The sequence below is a fragment of the Mobula hypostoma genome, chromosome 9, assembly GCF_963921235.1.
Source record: "Mobula hypostoma chromosome 9, sMobHyp1.1, whole genome shotgun sequence".
Taxonomy (NCBI): Eukaryota; Metazoa; Chordata; class Chondrichthyes; order Myliobatiformes; family Myliobatidae; genus Mobula; species Mobula hypostoma.
The window spans coordinates 509573-528346 of NC_086105.1; the positions used below are offsets into that span (position 1 = coordinate 509573).

The 18774-nt window shown below is 43.0% G+C and overlaps 1 protein-coding gene across 1 annotated transcript in view; it reads left to right on the plus strand.

Moving 5' to 3' along the window:
• Positions 1-18774, plus strand: part of cracr2aa (calcium release activated channel regulator 2Aa) — a 165203-nt gene that overhangs the window by 55213 nt on the left and 91216 nt on the right. The window contains exon 9 of the mRNA XM_063057546.1: positions 4060-4131. Coding sequence (XP_062913616.1) covers positions 4060-4131 — 72 coding nt within the window. The remainder of the gene's footprint in view (positions 1-4059; positions 4132-18774) is intronic.

Here is an 18774-nt window from a genome sequence, read left to right on the forward strand (position 1 = left end):
AGACGATATTATGCTTGAATTTGGAGAAAATTAGAAGCAATCTTTATGATTCCTCACTTAAATTTGAACAGACCTGGAGATCTTTTATTCAATATTTTCATTTAATGTAATTTTTTTCCTTCTCTTTTTTGCTCCATATTTATATAGCCTTCTTGTTTTTTTTTACTGTTTTTAATGGAGGTCGGGTTTGAGGACGTGATTTTAAGTTCTTTAACTCTACCTGTTTCCAAGTTAGCCCATCGCTTTGCTTTGCTTTTAGTTTAGTTGCACGGTGGTTTTTTTTTCCTTTTCTCTATTGATATATATATATAAATATAAATTAGTATACTATTATGTTACCTTAGTATGTTATGTTTAAATTACATTGTATCACTTTTTTTTCTGTATTGATATCTCCTGTAATTTTATTATATTCTAACAGTGTATTAGTGCCTATATGGCTTACCTTTTTGTATACCTATTCAATAAAAAGATTTAAAAAGAAAGAAAGGAGAGAAAGAGGGAGAGTGGGATGAGAGGGATTTCTCTCAGGAGATAACATGGGTGGTTGGGACGAGCTAGATTGCACTCAGGAGAGGAGGAGGGAGAGTGGGACGTGCTGGATTGCTCTCAGGAGAGATGAGGGAGAGTGGGATTACTGTCAGTGGAAAAGTTGGAAATGTGGGACAAGCTGGATTGCACTCAGTTGAGAACATGGGAGAGAGGGAGGTGCTGGTTTGCCCTCAGGCGAGAGGGTGGGAGAGTGGAATTGTGACATTTTGGCCATTACAGGGACTTGGATATTTCAGCGGCAGGAATGTCTGTTGAGTGTGCCAGGCTTTAAATGTTTCAAAAAGGACAGAGAGGGAGGCAAAAGAGGTAGGGTCATGGCATTGCTAATTAGGGATAGTGTCACAGCTGCAGAAAATGAGGAAGTCATGGAGGGATGGTCTCCTGAGTCAGTGTGGGTGGAAGTCAGAAACAGGAAAGGGGCAATAACTCTACTGGCTGTTTTCTATAGACTCCCCAATAGTAACAGGGATACTGAGGAGGAGATAGGGAGGCAGATTCTGAAATGGATGCAATAATAATAGGGTGTTGTAATGGGAGATTTTATCTTTCCTAATATTGACTGGCATCTCTTTAGAGCAAGAGGTTTAGATGTGGTGGAGTTTGTTAGGTGTGTTCAGGAAGGTTTCCTGATGCAATATGTAGATAAGACAACTAGAGGAGAGGCCATACTTGATCTGGTATTGGGAAACGAACCTCGTCAGGTGTCAGATCTCTTGGTGGAGAGCATTTTGGAGGTAGTAATCACAACTCTATCTCCTTTACCATAGTGCTGGAGAGGGAGAGGAACAGACAATTTGGGAAAACATTTAATTGAGGTAGGGGGAAATATGATGCTATTAGGCAGGTTAGCAGATGTTCTCAGGGAAAGGCATGACAGAAATGTGGTAAATGTTCAGGGAACATTTGTATGGCGTTCTGCATAAGTAATGTTCCATTGAGGCAGGGAAAGGATGGTAGGATAAAAGAACCATGGTGTACAAAGGATGTGCAAAATCTAGTTAAGAAGAAAAGAAAAGCTTACAAAAGGTTTAAGAAACTGGGTACTGATAGATTCTGGAAAATTATCAGCTTTCCAGAAAAGAGCTTAAGAATTAAATTAGGAGAGCTAGAAGGGGCCATGAGAAGGCCTTGGTGAGCAGGATTAAGGAAAACTGCAAGGCATTCCACAAGTATGTGAAGAGCAAGAGGATGAGCCGTGCAGAATGGACCAATCAGGAGTGATAGTGGAAACGTGTGCATGGAGTCGCTTCAATATTCACCAGGGAAAAAGACCTTGGCAATTGTGGAGATGACTTACAGCGGACTGAAACACTTGAGCATATAGACATTAAGAAAGAAGATGTGCTGGAACTTTAAGTTAGATAAGTCACTGGGACTAGATGAGATATACCCCAGGCTACTGTGGGAAGTGAGGGAGGAGATTGCTAAGCTTCTGGCGATGATCTTTGCGTCATCAATAGGGACAGGAGAAGTACCAGAGGATTGGAGGGTTGCAAATTTTGTTCCCTTGTTTAAGAAAGGGAGTAGAGATAACCCAGGAAATTATAGGCCAGGGAGACTTACAACAGTGGTAGGCAAGTTGTTGAGAAGATCCTGAGAGGCAGGATTTATGAACATTTGGAGAGAATTAATCTGATTAGGGATAGTTAGCGTGGCTTTGTCAAGGGCAGGTCATGCCTTACGAGCCAGACTGAATTCTTTGAGGATGTAAGAAAACACATTGATGAAGGTAGAACAGTGGATGTAGTGTTTACGGATTTCATTAAGGCATTTGATAAGGTTCCCCATGCAAGGTTCATTCAGGAAGTAATGAGGCATGGGATCCAAGGAGACCTTACTTTATGGATCCAGAATTGGCTTGCCAACAGAGGGCAACGTGTGGTTGTAGAAGGTTCATATTCAGCAAGGAGGTCAGTGACTAGTGATGGGCCTCAGGGATCTGTTCTGGGTCCCTCCTCATTGTGATTTTCATAAATGACCTGGATGAGGAAGTGGAGGGATGGGTTAGTAAATTTGCTGATGACACAAAGGTTGGAGGTGTTGTGGATAGTGTGGAGGATTGTCAGAGGTTACAGCGGGACATTGATAAGATGCAGAACTGGGCTGAGAAGAGGCAAATGGAGTTCAACCCAGATAAGTGTGAAGTGGTTCATTTTGGTAGATCAAATTTGACAGTGTTGTTAAGAAGGCGTATGGTGTGTTGGCATTCATTAACCACTGGATTGAGTTCAAGAGTCCTGAGGTAATGTTACAGCTGCATAAGACCTTAGTCAAATCCCACTTGCAGTACTCTATTCAGTTCTGGTCACCTCACTAGAGGAAGGATGTGGACACTGTAGAAAGAGTGCAGAGGAGATTTACAAGGATGTTGCCTGGATTGGGGAGCATGCCTTATGAGAATAGGTTGAGTGAACTTGGCCTTTTCTCCTTGGAGTAATGGAAGATGAGAGGTGACCTGATGGAGGTGTGTAAGATGATGAAAGGCATTGATCGTGTGGATAGTTAGAAGCTTTTTCCCAGAGATGAAACATAAGGGGCATAGTTTTAAGGTACTTGGAAGCAGGTACTGAGGGAATGTCAGAGGTAAGTTTTTCACACTGAGTAGTGGGTGTGTGGAATGTACTGCCGGCGATGGTGGTAGAGGTGGATACAGTAGGGTTTTTTAAGAGACTCTTGGATAGGTACATGGAGCTTAGAAAAATACAGGGCTATGCAGTAGGGAAATTCTAGGCAGTTTCTAAAGTAGGTAACCTGGTCGGCGCAACATTGTGGGCTGAAGGGCCTGTAATGTTCTCTGTAGTGCGACAAGCTGGATTACACTCAAGTAAGAATGTAGAAGAGAGAGATGAGCTGGATTGCTCGAAGCAGAGAAGGTGGGAGTGTGGGACGTGCTGGATTGCTGTCAGGAGAGATGGTGGGAATGTGGGGCGAGCTGGATTAGTCTCTGGAGACAAGATAGAAGTGTGGGGCAATCTGAATTGCTCTCAGAGGAGAAGGTGGGAGAATGCGACGAGTGGAATTGCTCTCAGGAAAGAAGTTTGGAGAGTCTGATGAGCTGAGGAGTCAGGAGATAAGAAAGAAGAGTGTGATAAGCTCGATTGCAGTCAGAAGAGAAGGTGGGACAGTGGGGCAAGCTGAATTACTCTCAGAAGAGAATGTGGAAGAGTGGGACAAATTGGAATGCTTTCAGGGGAGAACATGGGAGAGTGGGACTAGCTGCATTGCCCTCAGGAGAAAACACAGGCAAATGGGATGAGCAGGATACCATTCTAGAGAGAAGGTGGGAGAATGGGACGAGCTGCATTGCTCTCAGGAGAGATGGTGGGTGAGTGGGACAAGCTGGATTGCTCTCTTGTATTGCATTTTCATGAAGATATCCATCCATAGTGTTTCTGTTATGCTGCTTAAAATGAAATCCCCTTTCACTGTCAGCTATGAAAGTTGAAAATGAGAAATAATGTCTGCTTTATTCAGTATTTCAATATTTGAATGAGATATTTCCCACAGGGAGCTCTATCGTGTGACTGAAAGCATGGAAAGAGAGAAGCTAAGCCTTTGTAAGCAGTTGGATCTCCTGAGGTAAGTTGTGTCATTGGAAACAGTCTGTGCAGTGCTGTTATTTCTGAGTTACAGGGCTTTGTGAACTCTGGGTGAAGGAAGACATTCAAATGTAACACATCTAATGATGTGACCTGGCCACTGAGTTTTTGTCTTTTTTAAATCAAGTTCTGAAGTATGACATTCCCAAATTCTGAGGGAAGGACAAAGATTAATTAAAGATAGCATGGCTTTGTTACGTTGAGTTTTCATCTGACAATCAGATTGAATTTGTCAAAGTGATAAACTGTATTGAAAATCAAAATATATCTAGATACTGCAGATCTAAAATGTAAACACAGACCATGCTTCTGGCATTTTCTGTTGTTTTACAGCAATATGTAGTTATGAGGGTGGTTAATGAAGTTTGCATGGATTTTAGTAAGGCTTTTAACAAAGTTGCATTGAGAAACTATTTAGTGTGAATTATTTGGGCTAAATGCACTGTTTCGATGCTGTGCTATTCTCTGATTCTGTCACTCAGGAACTTAATTGTTCTGTTGTGTATTAAACACAGAGAACTAGAAAGTTAGGCAGAAGTCTCCTCCTCATCTATTAAGTGGAATGGATGGGTTGTCTTATGAGGAAAGTTTGAACAGATTTGTATCCTCTGGTGATAAAGCCTGAGACGACACCTAATTTAAATGTAAGATTCTAAGGATGTGCTGACATTGGAAAGACAGGAAGAAGCTGATTCCTCTGTGAAAAAAAAAATTTCAAGCCTGTGATCACTGTCTATAATTAATAAGTTAATTATTTAAGTCAGATGGGAGGGGATTGTGAGTCTTTCTAACTCTTCTCCTGTAGGGATAGAAGAAGCAGAGTCTTTGAGCAGTTTTGGGTAGTGTTAGAGAGATTCTTCATCACCAGATGAGGTAAGAATGTGAGTCTAAGCCTACAACAGGATCAGGCATGGTCCTCTGAATGGTAGGGCAAGCTGTTGGAGAGCCTTATGCATACATTCATAGAATGTCTAATGTACGTGTAAAGGAACTTCATTGATTAGAGAAGATAGAAATATAGAAACATAGAAAACCTACAGCACAATACAGGCCCTGCGGCCCACAAAGCTGTGCCAAACATGTCCTTATCTTAGAACTACCTAGGCTTACCCATAACCCTTTATTTTACTAAGCTCCATGTACCTATCCAAAAATCTCTTAAAAGACCCCATCGTTTCCACCTCCACCACCGTTGCTGGCAGCCCATTCCACACACTCACCACTCTCTGCATAAAAAAACTTATCCCTGACATCTACTCTGTACTTACTTCCAAGCAGGTTAAAACTATGCCCTCTCATGCTAGCCATTTCAGCCCTGGGAAAAGGCCTCTAACTATCCACATGATCAATACCTCTCATTATCTGGTACACCTCTATCAGGCCACCTCTCATCCTCCATCGCTCCAAGGAGAAAAGGCTGAGTTCACTCAATCTATTCTCATAAGGCATGCTCCCCAATCCCCAAGCCAGGCAACATCCTTGTAAATCTTCTCTGTACCCTTTCTATAGTTTCCATGTCTTCCCTGTAGCGAGGCAACCAGAATTGAGCTCAGTACTCCAAGTGGGGTCTGACCAGGGTCCTATATAGCTGCAACATTACCTCTTGGCTCTTAAACTCAGTCCCATGATTGATGAAGGCCAATGCACCATACGCCTTCTTAACCACAGAGTCAACCTGCGCAGCAGCTTTGAGTATCCTATAGACTCAGACCCCAAGATCCCTCTGATCCTCCACTCTGCCAAGAGTCTTACCATTAATACTATATTCTGCCATCATATTTGACCTACCAAAATGAACCACCTCACACTTATCTGCGTTGAACTCCATCTGCCACTTTTCAGCCCAGTTTTGCATCCTATCAATGTCCTGCTGTAACCTCTGACAGCCCTCCACACTGTCCACATCACCCCCAACCTTTATGTCATCAACAAATTTACTAACCCATCCCTCCACTTCCTCATCCAGATCATTTATAACAATCACGAAGAGTAGGGGGTCCCAGAACATATCCCTGAGGCACATCACTGGTGACCGACCTCCATGCAGAATATGATCCATCTACAACCACTCTTTGCCTTCTGTAGGCAAGCCAGTTCTGGATCCAGAAAACAATGTCCCCTTGGATCTCATGCCTCCTTACTTTCTCAATAAGCCTTGTATGAGGTACCTTATCAAATGCCTTGCTGAAATCCATATACACTACATTTACGGCTCTACCTTCATCAATGTGTTTAGTCACATCCTCAAAAAATTCAATCAGGCTCGTAAGGCACAACCTGCCTTTGACAAAGCCATGCTGACTATTCCTAATCATATTATGCTTCTCCAAATGTTCGTGAATCTGCCTCTCAGGATCTTCTCAATCAACTTACCAACCACTGAAGTAAGACTCACTGGTATATAATTTCCTGGGCTATCTCTTCTCCCTTTTTTTATGATTTAAATTTTATTGAATTCTTTTACAATTTTTCCCCGAACTCTTGAATCAGTGTTGAAGTTATGCAAATCATAGCTTACAAAACATAAAATTATCCATAAAATAAAAAACAAACATGGCAGAAATAAATATCAATATAATAACCATGTGTGTCTATTTAGACCTCTAATAACTTAAAAGACTGCCATTCAGCAATATGCTTCACCACACATTCACCTCTATTCCCCTCCCCCCCCCAGAAACCTAAATATTTGCCCCGTTTTTGTGTATAGATGTCCAATCTATCAAACTGTTTGTAAGAGATGCATTCTAAAGCTGCCACTTTGGCTATTTCTGTGACTCACTCCTGAAATGATGGTCCCCCCAAGTTCCTCCGACCTCTAAGTATAATTTGTCTTCCTATCAGTAGTAGTGAGGTCGGAGATGGTATTAAACAGGAAATTAGAAATGTGTGCAATAAAGGAACAGCAGTTATAATGGGTGACTTCAATCTACATGTAGACTGGGTGAACCAAATTGGTAAAGGTGCTGAGGAAGAGGATTTCTTGGAATGTATGCGGGATGGTTTTTTGAACCAACATGTCGAGGAACCGACTAGAGAGCAGGCTATTCTGGACTGGGTTTTGAGCAATGAGGAAGGGTTAATTAGCGATCTTGTCGTGAGAGGCCCCTTGGGTAAGAGTGACCATAATATGGTGGAATTCTTCATTAACATGGAGAGTGACGTAGTTAATTCAGAAACAAAGGTTCTGAACTTAAAGAGGGGTAACTTTGAAGGTATGAGACATGAATTAGCTAAGATAGACTGGCAAATGACACTTCAAGGATTGACGGTGGATATGCAATGGCAGGCATTTAAAGGTTGCATGGATGAACTACAACAATTGTTCATCCCAGTTTGGCAAAAGAATAAATCAAGGAAGGTAGTGCACCCGTGGCTGACAAGAGAAATTAGGGATAGTATCAATTCCAAAGAAGTAGCATACAAATTAGCCAGAGAAAGTGGCTCACCTGAGGACTGGGAGAAATTCAGAGTTCAGCAGAGGAGGACAAAGGGCTTAATTAGGAAGGGGAAAAAAGATTATGAGAGAAAACTGGCAGAGAACATAAAAACGGACTGTAAAAGCTTTTATAGATATGTAAAAAGGAAAAGACTGATAAAGACAAATGTAGGTCCCCTGCAAACAGAAACAGGTGAATTGATTATGGGGAGCAAGGACATGGCAGACCAATTGAATAATTACTTTGGTTCTGTCTTCACTAAGGAGGACATAAATAATCTTCCAGAAATAGTAAGGGACAGAGGGTCCAGTGAGATGGAGGAACTGAGCGAAATACATGTTAGTAGGGAAGTGGTGTTAGGTAAATTGAAGGGATTGAAGGCAGATAAATCCCCAGGGCCAGATGGTCTGCATCCCAGAGTGCTTAAGGAAGTGGCCCAAGAAATAGTGGATGCATTAGTGATAATTTTTCAAAACTCGTTAGATTCTGGACTAGTTCCTGAGGATTGGAGGGTGGCTAATGTAACCCCACTTTTTAAAAAAGGAGGGAGAGAGAAACCGGGGAATTATAGGCCGGTTAGCCTAACGTCGGTGGTGGGGAAACTGCTGGAGTCAGTTATCAAGGATGTGATAACAGCACATTTGGAAAGCGGTGAAATGATCGGACAAAGTCAGTATGGATTTGTGGAAGGAAAATCATGTCTGACGAATCTCATAGAATTTTTTGAGGATGTAACTAGTAGAGTGGATAGGGGAGAACCAGTGGATGTGGTATATTTGGATTTTCAAAAGGCTTTTGACAAGGTCCCACACAGGAGATTAGTGTGCAAACTTAAAGCACATGGTATTGGGGGTAAGGTATTGGTGTGGGTGGAGAATTGGTTAGCAGACAGGAAGCAAAGAGTGGGAATAAACGGGACCTTTTCAGAATGGCAGGCGGTGACTAGTGGGGTACCGCAAGGCTCAGTGCTGGGACCCCAGTTGTTTACAATATATATTAATGACTTGGATGAGGGAATTAAATGCAGCATCTCCAAGTTTGCGGATGACACGAAGCTGGGTGGCAGTGTTAGCAGTGAGGAGGATGCTAAGAGGATGCAGGGTGACTTGGATAGGTTGGGTGAGTGGGCAAACTCATGGCAGATGCAATTTAATGTGGATAAATGTGAAGTTATCCACTTTGGTGGCAAAAATAGGAAAACAGATTATTATCTGAATGGTGGCCGATTAGGAAAAGGGGAGGTGCAACGAGACCTGGGTGTCATTATACACCAGTCATTGAAAGTGGGCATGCAGGTACAGCAGGCGGTGAAAAAGGCGAACGGTATGCTGGCATTTATAGCGAGAGGATTCGAGTACAGGAGCAGGGAGGTACTACTGCAGTTGTACAAGGCCTTGGTGAGACCACACCTGGAGTATTGTGTGCAGTTTTGGTCCCCTAATCTGAGGAAAGACATCCTTGCCATAGAGGGAGTACAAAGAAGGTTCACCAGATTGATTCCTGGGATGGCAGGTCTTTCATATGAAGAAAGACTGGATGAACTGGGCTTGTACTCGTTGGAATTTAGAAGATTGAGGGGGGATCTGATTGAAACGTATAAGATCCTAAAGGGATTGGACAGGCTAGATGCGGGAAGATTGTTCCCGATGTTGGGGAGGTCTAGAACGAGGGGTCACAGTTTGAGGATAGAGGGGAAGCCTTTTAGGACCGAGGTTAGGAAAAACTTCTTCACACAGAGAGTGGTGAATCTGTGGAATTCTCTGCCACAGCAAACTGTTGAGGCCAGTTCATTAGCTATGTTTAAAAGGAAGTTAGATATGGCCCTTGTGGCTACAGGGGTCACGGGGTATGGAGGGAAGGCTGGGTTCTGAGTTGGATGATCAGCCATGATCATAATAAATGGCGGTGCAGGCTCGAAGGGCCGAATGGCCTACTCCTGCACCTATTTTCTATGTTTCTATGTTTCTATCATTATACTTGTCTGGATCCAATTTTGAGAGTGTTTATCCCAAGTAACCCAAGTGTGTCTCCCAGGACAAAGGGTGTGGGGCAGAAAGGGAGTTGAATACCCGAAGCTTCGCCAATATACTTATGTATTATAATCCAAAATTCTTGAATTCTGGGACGGGACCAGAGAGCATATACCAAGTCCCCTTTATCCACCTCTCAGCGCCAGCATTCGGGGTGTTTTTCAACCCTAATCTACGTCACCTTGCTGGAGTCCAGTAAAAACGGTGCAGGATCTTAAACTGAATAAGGCACACCCTCAGGTCTCTTGACATCGTTTTGACATTTTTGCAAATTTTATCCCACTCCTTTGTCTCAAAAGTCACAGTCAGGTCTTTTTCCCATGCTCTTTTAAGACCCAACAGAAATTTGTCCCCGGAGATTTGTGTTAAAGCTAAATAATAAGTTGAGGCTTCGTGACCTTTAGCATATGCAGCCAGTACAGTAGACAGATTCGTAGCAACTTGTGGAGGTTGCTGTGTAGAACCAAAAGTTGTATGTAGCAAGTGACGCTGTTTAAGATATCTCCAAAATTGTGACCTAGAGATTTTGTACTGTTGGGTTAATTGATTGAAAGGTTTTAAACTGTCACCATTATAAAGGTCTCCCAATTTATTATACCTTTCCCTTGCCATTCCCTCCAGAAGAAAGGGGACTTATCAATACACAACTTTGGATTCATCCAGATACTCGAAGCTTCATTCAAATAGGGATTAAATTTAAATAATCTAGCTATCTTATTCCAAAACAAATGCATATGCGATATAATTGGGTGAGACCTTGCCTCAGGAGGTAACTTGATAGAGAAACATTGTAATGGAGGGATGGGAGGAAGAGCAGAACACTCAATACGATACCAAGGAGGCGCTCTCTCCGGAGGGAGAGACCAATGTGCTGAATGTTTAAGAGTAAAGGCACAGTAATAGTATATTAACTTTGGCAAACCTAAGCCCTCCCTTTCAACTGGCAATTGTAATTTGTTAAAGTTTAAGCGTGGGCATTTACCATTCCAAATAAAAGCCTTAATTATTTTATCAAGTTGCTTAAAATATGTTAATGGGATTTGAACTGGTAATGATTGGAACAGATAATTAACCTTTGGAATGCTATTCATCTTCAAGGTATTTACTTTTCCTGACATTGACAAATGCAATGATGAACATCTGTCTACATCACATGAAATTCTCTGCAATAATGGATCAAAATTTACCTTTGCTAAAACCTTCGGTTGAGGGGGAAAATTAATACCTAAATATTGTATACCCTTCTTTGGCCAGTGAAATTTACCTGGATGAAAAGCAGATGCAAGGCAGTGTGCAGTCAATGGTAGTGCTTCCGATTTTGTCCAATTAACCTTATAGCCTGAGAATCTGGAGTAAGACTTTATAATGTTAAAAAGACATGGCACCAATCGACTACAGTCTGACACAAATAATAAAATATCATCTGCAAAAAGCATCAGTCTATGAACCTGTCCTCCCACAGATATCCCTATAAAGTTCTCATTCTCTCTGATAGCTGCTGCCAGGGGCTCCAGAGCTAGACAGAACAATATTGGGGAAAGTGGGGAACCCTGTCGGGTACCCCTTCCCAGAGAGAAGTAAGGTGAAATGTAACCACTAGTTTGAACCGCTGCTTTAGGGTTATTATATAACAGTCTAATCCATTTTAAAACGATGGGTCCAAATCCAAAAAATTGAAGCATCTTAAACAGATAGCCCCATTCTACTCGATCAAGTGCTTTTTCAGCATCTAGTGAAATAGATGCTATAGGTGACTAATTACCGACCACATAATATTCACAAGACGCCTCATGTTATCAGATGAGCTGCAGCCCCTGATAAGTCCCACGTGATCACTATGTATCAACCTTGTTATTACTGTGCCTAAACAGTTTGCAAGGATCTTTGATAAAATTTTCACATCTATTGGGATTAGGGAAATTGGTCTATAATTCTTACATTCACACGGGTCTTTCCCCTCTTTCAGAATCAATGTAATTAGCACTTGTGATAAAGTAGAGGGTAAATTACCCCGCTTGATAGACTCATTGTACATATTCAGTAGTAGTGGAGCTGGCTCCTCCGCATAGCATTTAAAAAATTCCGCTGTAAATTCATCTGGGCCAGGAGCTTTCCCAGTAGGTAAGGTCTTAATCACTGATATAATTTCTTCTAATAATAGACAATAGACAATAGGTGTAGGAGTAGGCCATTCGGCCCTTCGAGCCAGCACCGCCATTCACTGTGATCATGGCTGATCATCCACAATCAGTATCCAGTTCCTGCCTTATCCCCAACGTTATAGCGGAATCAAAGTATCGTTGTTGTTCTTTCATCAGCTTGGGTAACCCTAATGGCCTCAGCTATCAATTTCTTCCTTACTAGAGTTGGAGGTTGATGTATATAAGTCCTTATGCATCATTAATTTCTTTAGGTGTCGTCAAAGTATCACCTGTTGCTGATCTAATAGCTGGGATGATAGATATTGATTCTCTCTGTTTTATACACCTTGCCAGAAGCTTGCCAGCTTTCTCCCCCGATTCAAATTGCCTTTGTCTTGCCCTGAAAAGCCAAAATTCTACTTTCTGGGATAATAGTAGATTGTATTGATATTTCAGCCATGTTAGTTCTCTCAAATCTTTGGATGACATCCGCTGCTTCAATTTTTTCTTAATCTCTTTGATTTTATTTTCTGATTATTCTGTTTTTCTATATATAAGAAATATGTTGAATAGTATATCCCTTCAAAACTGCCTTCAGGGCTTCCCAGTTAGTCCCTGCCGAGGAGGCTGTAGGCGTATTTATCTCTAAATACACCTTGATTTGTTGTCTCATTGTTTGCCTAGATATTGAATCTTGTAACAAGGATGAATTAAATCTCCATCTATGTGACTGCATTCTCTTATACTGTACTGAGGTATTGTTTCGAGACAAACCCAAGCATGATCTGATATTAGAATATTACCAATTGCATATTGAGACACAGACTGAATAAGTCACTTGGGTATAAGGAAGAAATCAATCATAGAACATAGAACATAGAATAGTACAGCACAGTACAGGCCCTTTGGCCCACAATGTTGTGCCGCCCCTCAAACCCTGCCTCCAATATAAGCCCCCACCTTAGATTCCTCCATATACCTGTCTAGTAGTCTCTTAAACTTCACTAGTGTACCTGCCTCCACCACTGACTCGGGCAGTGCATTCCACGCACCAACCCCTCTCTGAGTAAAAAACCTTCCTCTAATATCCCCTTTGAACTTCCCACCCCTTACCTTAAAGCCATGTCCTCTTGCATTGAGCAGTGGTGCCGTGGGGAAGAGGCGCTGGCTATCCACTCTATCTATTCCTCTTATTATCTTGTATACCTCTATCATGTCTCCTCTCATCCTCCTCCTCGCCAAAGAGTAAAGCCCTAGCTCCCTTAATCTCTGATCATAATGCATACTTTCTAAACCAGGCAGCATCCTGGTAAATCTCCTCTGTACCCTTTCCAATACTTCCACATCCTTCCTATAGTGAGGTGACCAGAACTGGACACAATACTCCAAGTGTGGCCTAACTAGAGTTTTATAGAGCTGCATCATTACATCGCGACTCTTGAACTCTATCCCTCGACTTATGAAAGCTAACACCCCATAAGCTTTCTTAACTACCCTATCCACCTGTGAGGCAACTTTCAGGGATCTATGGACATGTACCCCCAGATCCCTCTGCTCCTCCACACTACCAAGTATCCTGCCATTTACTTTGTACTCTGCCTTGGAGTTTGTCCTTCCAAAGTGTACCACCTCACACTTCTCTGGGTTGAACTCCATCTGCCACTTCTCAGCCCACTTCTGCATCCTATCAATGTCTCTCTGGAATCTTTGACAATCCTCTACACTATCTACAACACCACCAACCTTTGTGTCATCTGCAGACTTGCCAACCCACCCTTCTACCCCCACATCCAGGTCTTTAATAAAAATCACGAAAAGTAGAGGTATAATCCTTGTATATATTTTATGATCTGCAGAAAAAAATTGTAATCCCTCCCTTGGGATTCATAAAGTGCCAAACATCCATAAACCTGAGTGCTTTACACATTTTTTGTACCATCATAGTGAGTTTTGAGGTTCTATATGACAGCGGTCCCCAACCACTGGGACGCGGACCGGTACTGGGCCGCAAAGCATGTGCTACCGGGCTGCGAGGAGATGATATGATTTGGCGATATGAGTCAGCTGCACCTTTCCTCATTCCCTGTCACACCCTGTAGAACTTGAACGCACGCGAGGTCATTACGCATGCGTCATCCAGGTTAGCGCGGGAAGGACATCAACTCCTCGAGCTTGCAAATGACGGCGGGCTGAAAAGTATGTTTGACATAACATCTCTGCTGGCATTCTGGATCAAAGCAAGGCTGAATATCCTAAGATAGCCACGAAAGCACTGAAAACATTGCCAACATTTCCAACATATCTCTGCAATGAATGCAACGAAAACTAAATTGCGGAATAGACTGGACATAAGGAACCCCGTTCGAGTATCGCTGTCTCCCATCACCCCTTGATAGGACCGTCTTGTTGCAGGGAAACAAGCCTAGGGCTCCCACTGATTCAGCGATGTTGGTGTGTTGCAATGATTTTATCTGTTCATACGAGGAAAATATGTGCTGTGTGTTTAATATCCAAACGTTACTTAAAATGTTATGATGCTATTGACTTATAATTGACTTATCACTATATTCATGTGAGGAAAATATGCGCTGTGTGTTTAATAGTAAATTTGTTAGATAAACCCTTTTAGAAACGAAATAGTGTGTGTTAGCCACTTATAAGTGACTTATAGTTGACTTATCACCTATATTCCTGTCGTGATTAACACCCCCCCCCCCCCACGGTTGCCAACTGTTGCGTTTTAGCCAGCACATCCCATATATTGGGCTAAATTGGTTTGTCCCATATGGGACCGCCCTTGTCCCTTATTTCCCCCACTAAAGTAGAGCATTCCTATGAAACCTTTCGTGCCGAAATGGCATAAAGCAAAGAAGCAATTACCATTAATTTATATTGGAAAAATTTTTGAGCATTCCCAGACCCAAAAAATAACCTACCAAATCATACCAAATAATACATAAAACCTAAAATAACACTAACATATAGTAAAAGCAGGAATGATATGATAAATACACAGCCTATATAAAGTAGAAATAATGTATGTACAGTGTAATTTCACTGAACAGAATCGCCACAAATGATGTGTAGAAAAAAATCGGCACGTACACGCAAACGCATGAGCACACAGGTGCCCGTGCAAGGCTTCATGGTAATGATAGTCTTTGTCAGGGTAAACACAAGTGTCCTGTATTTGACTGCTACTCTGCTACTCTTGTCGGTTGGCAACCCTATGCGCCCCCCCACCGGTCTGCCAGTCCGCAAGAATATTGTCAATATTAAACCGGTCCACAGTGCAAAAAGGTTGGGGACCCCTGCTATATGATAACATCTTACTACGATCGATGATTGGATCCATTACCAAATTAAAATCTCCCCCAAGTATGATATCATAAGCTCCAACAGAAACAACAGGAATTCTGCAGATGCTGGAAATTCAAGCAACACACATAAAAGTTGCTGGTGAACGCAGCAGGCCAGGCAGCATCTCTAGGAAGAGGTGCAGTCGACGTTTCAGGCCGAGACCCTTCGTCCTGTTAGTCCTGACGAAGGGTCTCGGCCTGAAACGTCGACTGCACCTCTTCCTAGAGATGCTGCCTGGCCTGCTGCGTTCACCAGCAACTTTTATGTGTGTAGCTCCAATAGAATGTCACTTTCCTTCAAGATCAACAAAAAATCCTGCATCTTCTATATTCAGTCCATGTATGTTTGCACAAATAATATGTTGCTTCTGTACTTCTGCCACAATAGTAAGAATTCTCCCTGCTTCATCTTTGGTCTGTTTCTCACATCTAAACTGCAGCCGCCTGTTGATAAGTGTTATAACGCCCCCGCACTGTAAAAAACAGGATCTGTAAAACCCCTCAGTAGCTTTACTGATTCCTCTGCTGATAAATGTGTTTCCTGTAGAAATACCACATCCCATTTTGTCTCTTAAGCTTATTCATTAGCAACACTCACAACACACTGGAGGAACTCAGCAGGTCGGGCAGCATCCATGGAAACGATCAGTCGACGTTTCGGGCCGGAACCCTTCGTCAAGACTGTAGAGGGAAGGGGCAGAGGCCCTATAAAGAAGGTGGGGGGAGGGTGGGAAGGAGAAGTCTGGTAGGTTCCAGGTGAAAAACCAGTAAGGGGAAAGACAAAGAGGTGGGGGAAGGGAAGCAGGGAGGTGATAGGCACACAATAGGTAGTAGAAAGAGGTGGAACCATGAGGGAGGTGATAGGCAGTTGGGGGAGGGGGCAGAGTGAAATAGGGATAGAGAAAGGGAGAGGGAAGGAATTACCGGAAGTTGGAGAATTCAGTGTTAATGCCAAGGGGCTGGAGACTACCTAGACGGTATACGAGGTGTTGCTCCTCCAACCTGAGTTTAGCCTCATCATGGCAGTAGAGGAGGCCATGTATGGACATATCCGAATGGGAATGGGAAGCAGAGTTGAAGTGGGTGGCTACTGGGAAATCCTGTCTGTCTTGGCGGACGGAGCGGAGGTGCTCGACGAAGCGGTCCCCCAATCTGCGTCGGGTCTCACCGATGTAGAGGAGGCCGCACCGGGAGCACCAGATGCAATAGATGACCCCAACAGACTCACAAGTGAAATGTTGCCTCACCTGGAAGGACTGTTTGGGGCCCTGAATGGTGGCAAGAGAGGAGGTGTAGGGACAGGTGTAGCACTTGCGCTTACAGGGATAAGTGCCAGGTGGAAGATCCATGGGGAGGGATGTGTGGATCAGGGAGTCGCGGAGGGACTGATCCCCATGAAAAGTGGAGAGGGGTGGAGAGGGAAAGTTGTGCTTAGTGGCGGGGTCCTGTTGAAGGTGGTGGAAGTTGCGGAGGATAATGTGCTGGATCCGGAGCCCCTTCCCTCTACAGTCCTGACGAAGGGTTCCGGCCCGAAACGTCGACCAATCTTTTCCACGGATGCTGCCCAACCTACTGAGTTCCTCCAGCGTGTTGTGAGTGTTGCTTTGACCCCAGCATCTGCAGATTATTTTGTGTTTAAGCTTATTCATTACTTTTCTCCTTTTTATAGGATTCCCCAGACTGTTAACATTCCATGTGGTGAAACATACTTTATCTGAATTAAGAGAAGTCATAGTTAGGACAAACAAACAAATACAGTGCAATATTTTGATACTGACTCATAAACCCCCGTTTAAACTGAAAAGTAACAAAATGGCGCGTAAAACTCCCACGTGCAACAGTGGCCATAGAACACGGCCAAACGTCCCTTCCACAAAGGATTATGGTCCATGAAACTCCCAGACCAGTTTTAACTGCTCAGAAACAACGCCGGTGCAATTTCACAGTGTGCTGTTTAGCACACTTAACAGTATGTCAGCCCTGGTGCGATTAAGGTAGCTTCAGTACATTACAATCCAGCAAGATTTTAAAAAATAACAAACACAACCTGACTCATATCTTGCTCAATTTAACTAGTGTAATTAGCTCCCCCATCTCCTCAATAAATTTTCTTGCTTTACTTGGGTACTCAAAAAAACTTGAAATCATCCTTAGTCGCTATTCTTAGCTTGGCTGGGTAAAGCAGCGCAAAGCTCACATTCCCCCCCTGAAGCATCTTCTTAGATTCTTTAAACTTTCCTCGTTTTACTTGCGTGGATCTGGAGAAGTCCGGGAAGATCTTAACATGATTGTTGTCCCAGGAAAAATTGCCCGTGATCCTCGCCACTCGCAGCACAAAATCTCGATCCTTTGACCTGAGGAACCTTGTGAGGATAGGCCAAAGCCTATCTCTGGTACTGGGTCTGGGGCCCAGCGCTCTGTGTGCGTGTTCTATTTACAGTTTTTCCTCCTTATCACTGACAAGCTCCGAGACTAGCTTATCCATGAACGCGATGATATCCTGCCCTGCTTTTCCCTCTGGAATGCCGATGAATCGGAGATTGTTGCGCTGATTACGGTTCTCCATGTCCTCCAGTTTCATCTGTTAGCTGGTCAATATCCACTTTGGTAGCCAATGGGTTGACTTCTCATTCCTTATCTGCTGCTTCTAGATAGTCAAGCGGCTTCTGGACATCTGCAAGCCTGGTTATCAGTGATGACAGCTTTGACTCCACTAACGATATAGATCGGTGTATATCTTCAAGGCCTACCAGGTCATCCGAGATTTTTTTCAAAGCTGCATATATGTCAGCCAAGTCATGACTCGCCTCATGTTGGTCTCCCTCAGACGATGGTCTTCCACCATTTTGATCAGAGGCCATCTACCCAGAGCACTGCAACCTCAAATGCCCCTTAATATCTCCGGAAGTCTTCATTTTAAGTTGTTTTGGCATCTTACACGGACAGTAACACTTTAGAGCTACAACAGTGATAAAATAGACTGTGAAAGCAAATTTTTAAAGTATAATTATATACCACTGGCACAGAGCACTGTCCTAAGCAGCCGCCTCTGTCATTGCGTTACATGACTCCTCTTCTCCCTTTCTTGAATAAAGGAACATCATCCACAACCCTCCAATCCAATGGAACCTCTCCCAACCTCATTGATGATGCAAAGATCATCACCAGAGGCTCAGAAATCTCCTCCCTTGCTTCCCACAGTAGCCTGGGGTACATCCCGTTCGGTCCTGGTGATTTATCCAACTTGATGCTTTCCAAAAGCTCCAGCACATCCTCTTCCTTAATATCTACATGCTCACGCATTTCAGTCCGCTGCAAGTCATCACTACAATCACCAAGATCCTTTTCCATAGTGAATACTGAAGCAAAGTATTCATTAAGTACCTCAGCTATGTCCTCCGGTTCTATACACACTTTTCCACTGTCACACTTGAATTGATTAGTCCAATTCTCTCATGTTTTATCCTCTTGCTCTTCACATACTTGTAGAATGCCTTGGGGTTTTCCTTAATCCTGTCCACCAAGGCCTTCTCATGGCCCCTTCTGGCTCTCCTAATTTCATTCTTAAGCTCCTTCCTGTTAGCCTTATAATCTTCTAGATCTCTAACATTACCTAGATTTTCGAATCTTTCGTAAGCTCTTCTTTTCTTCTT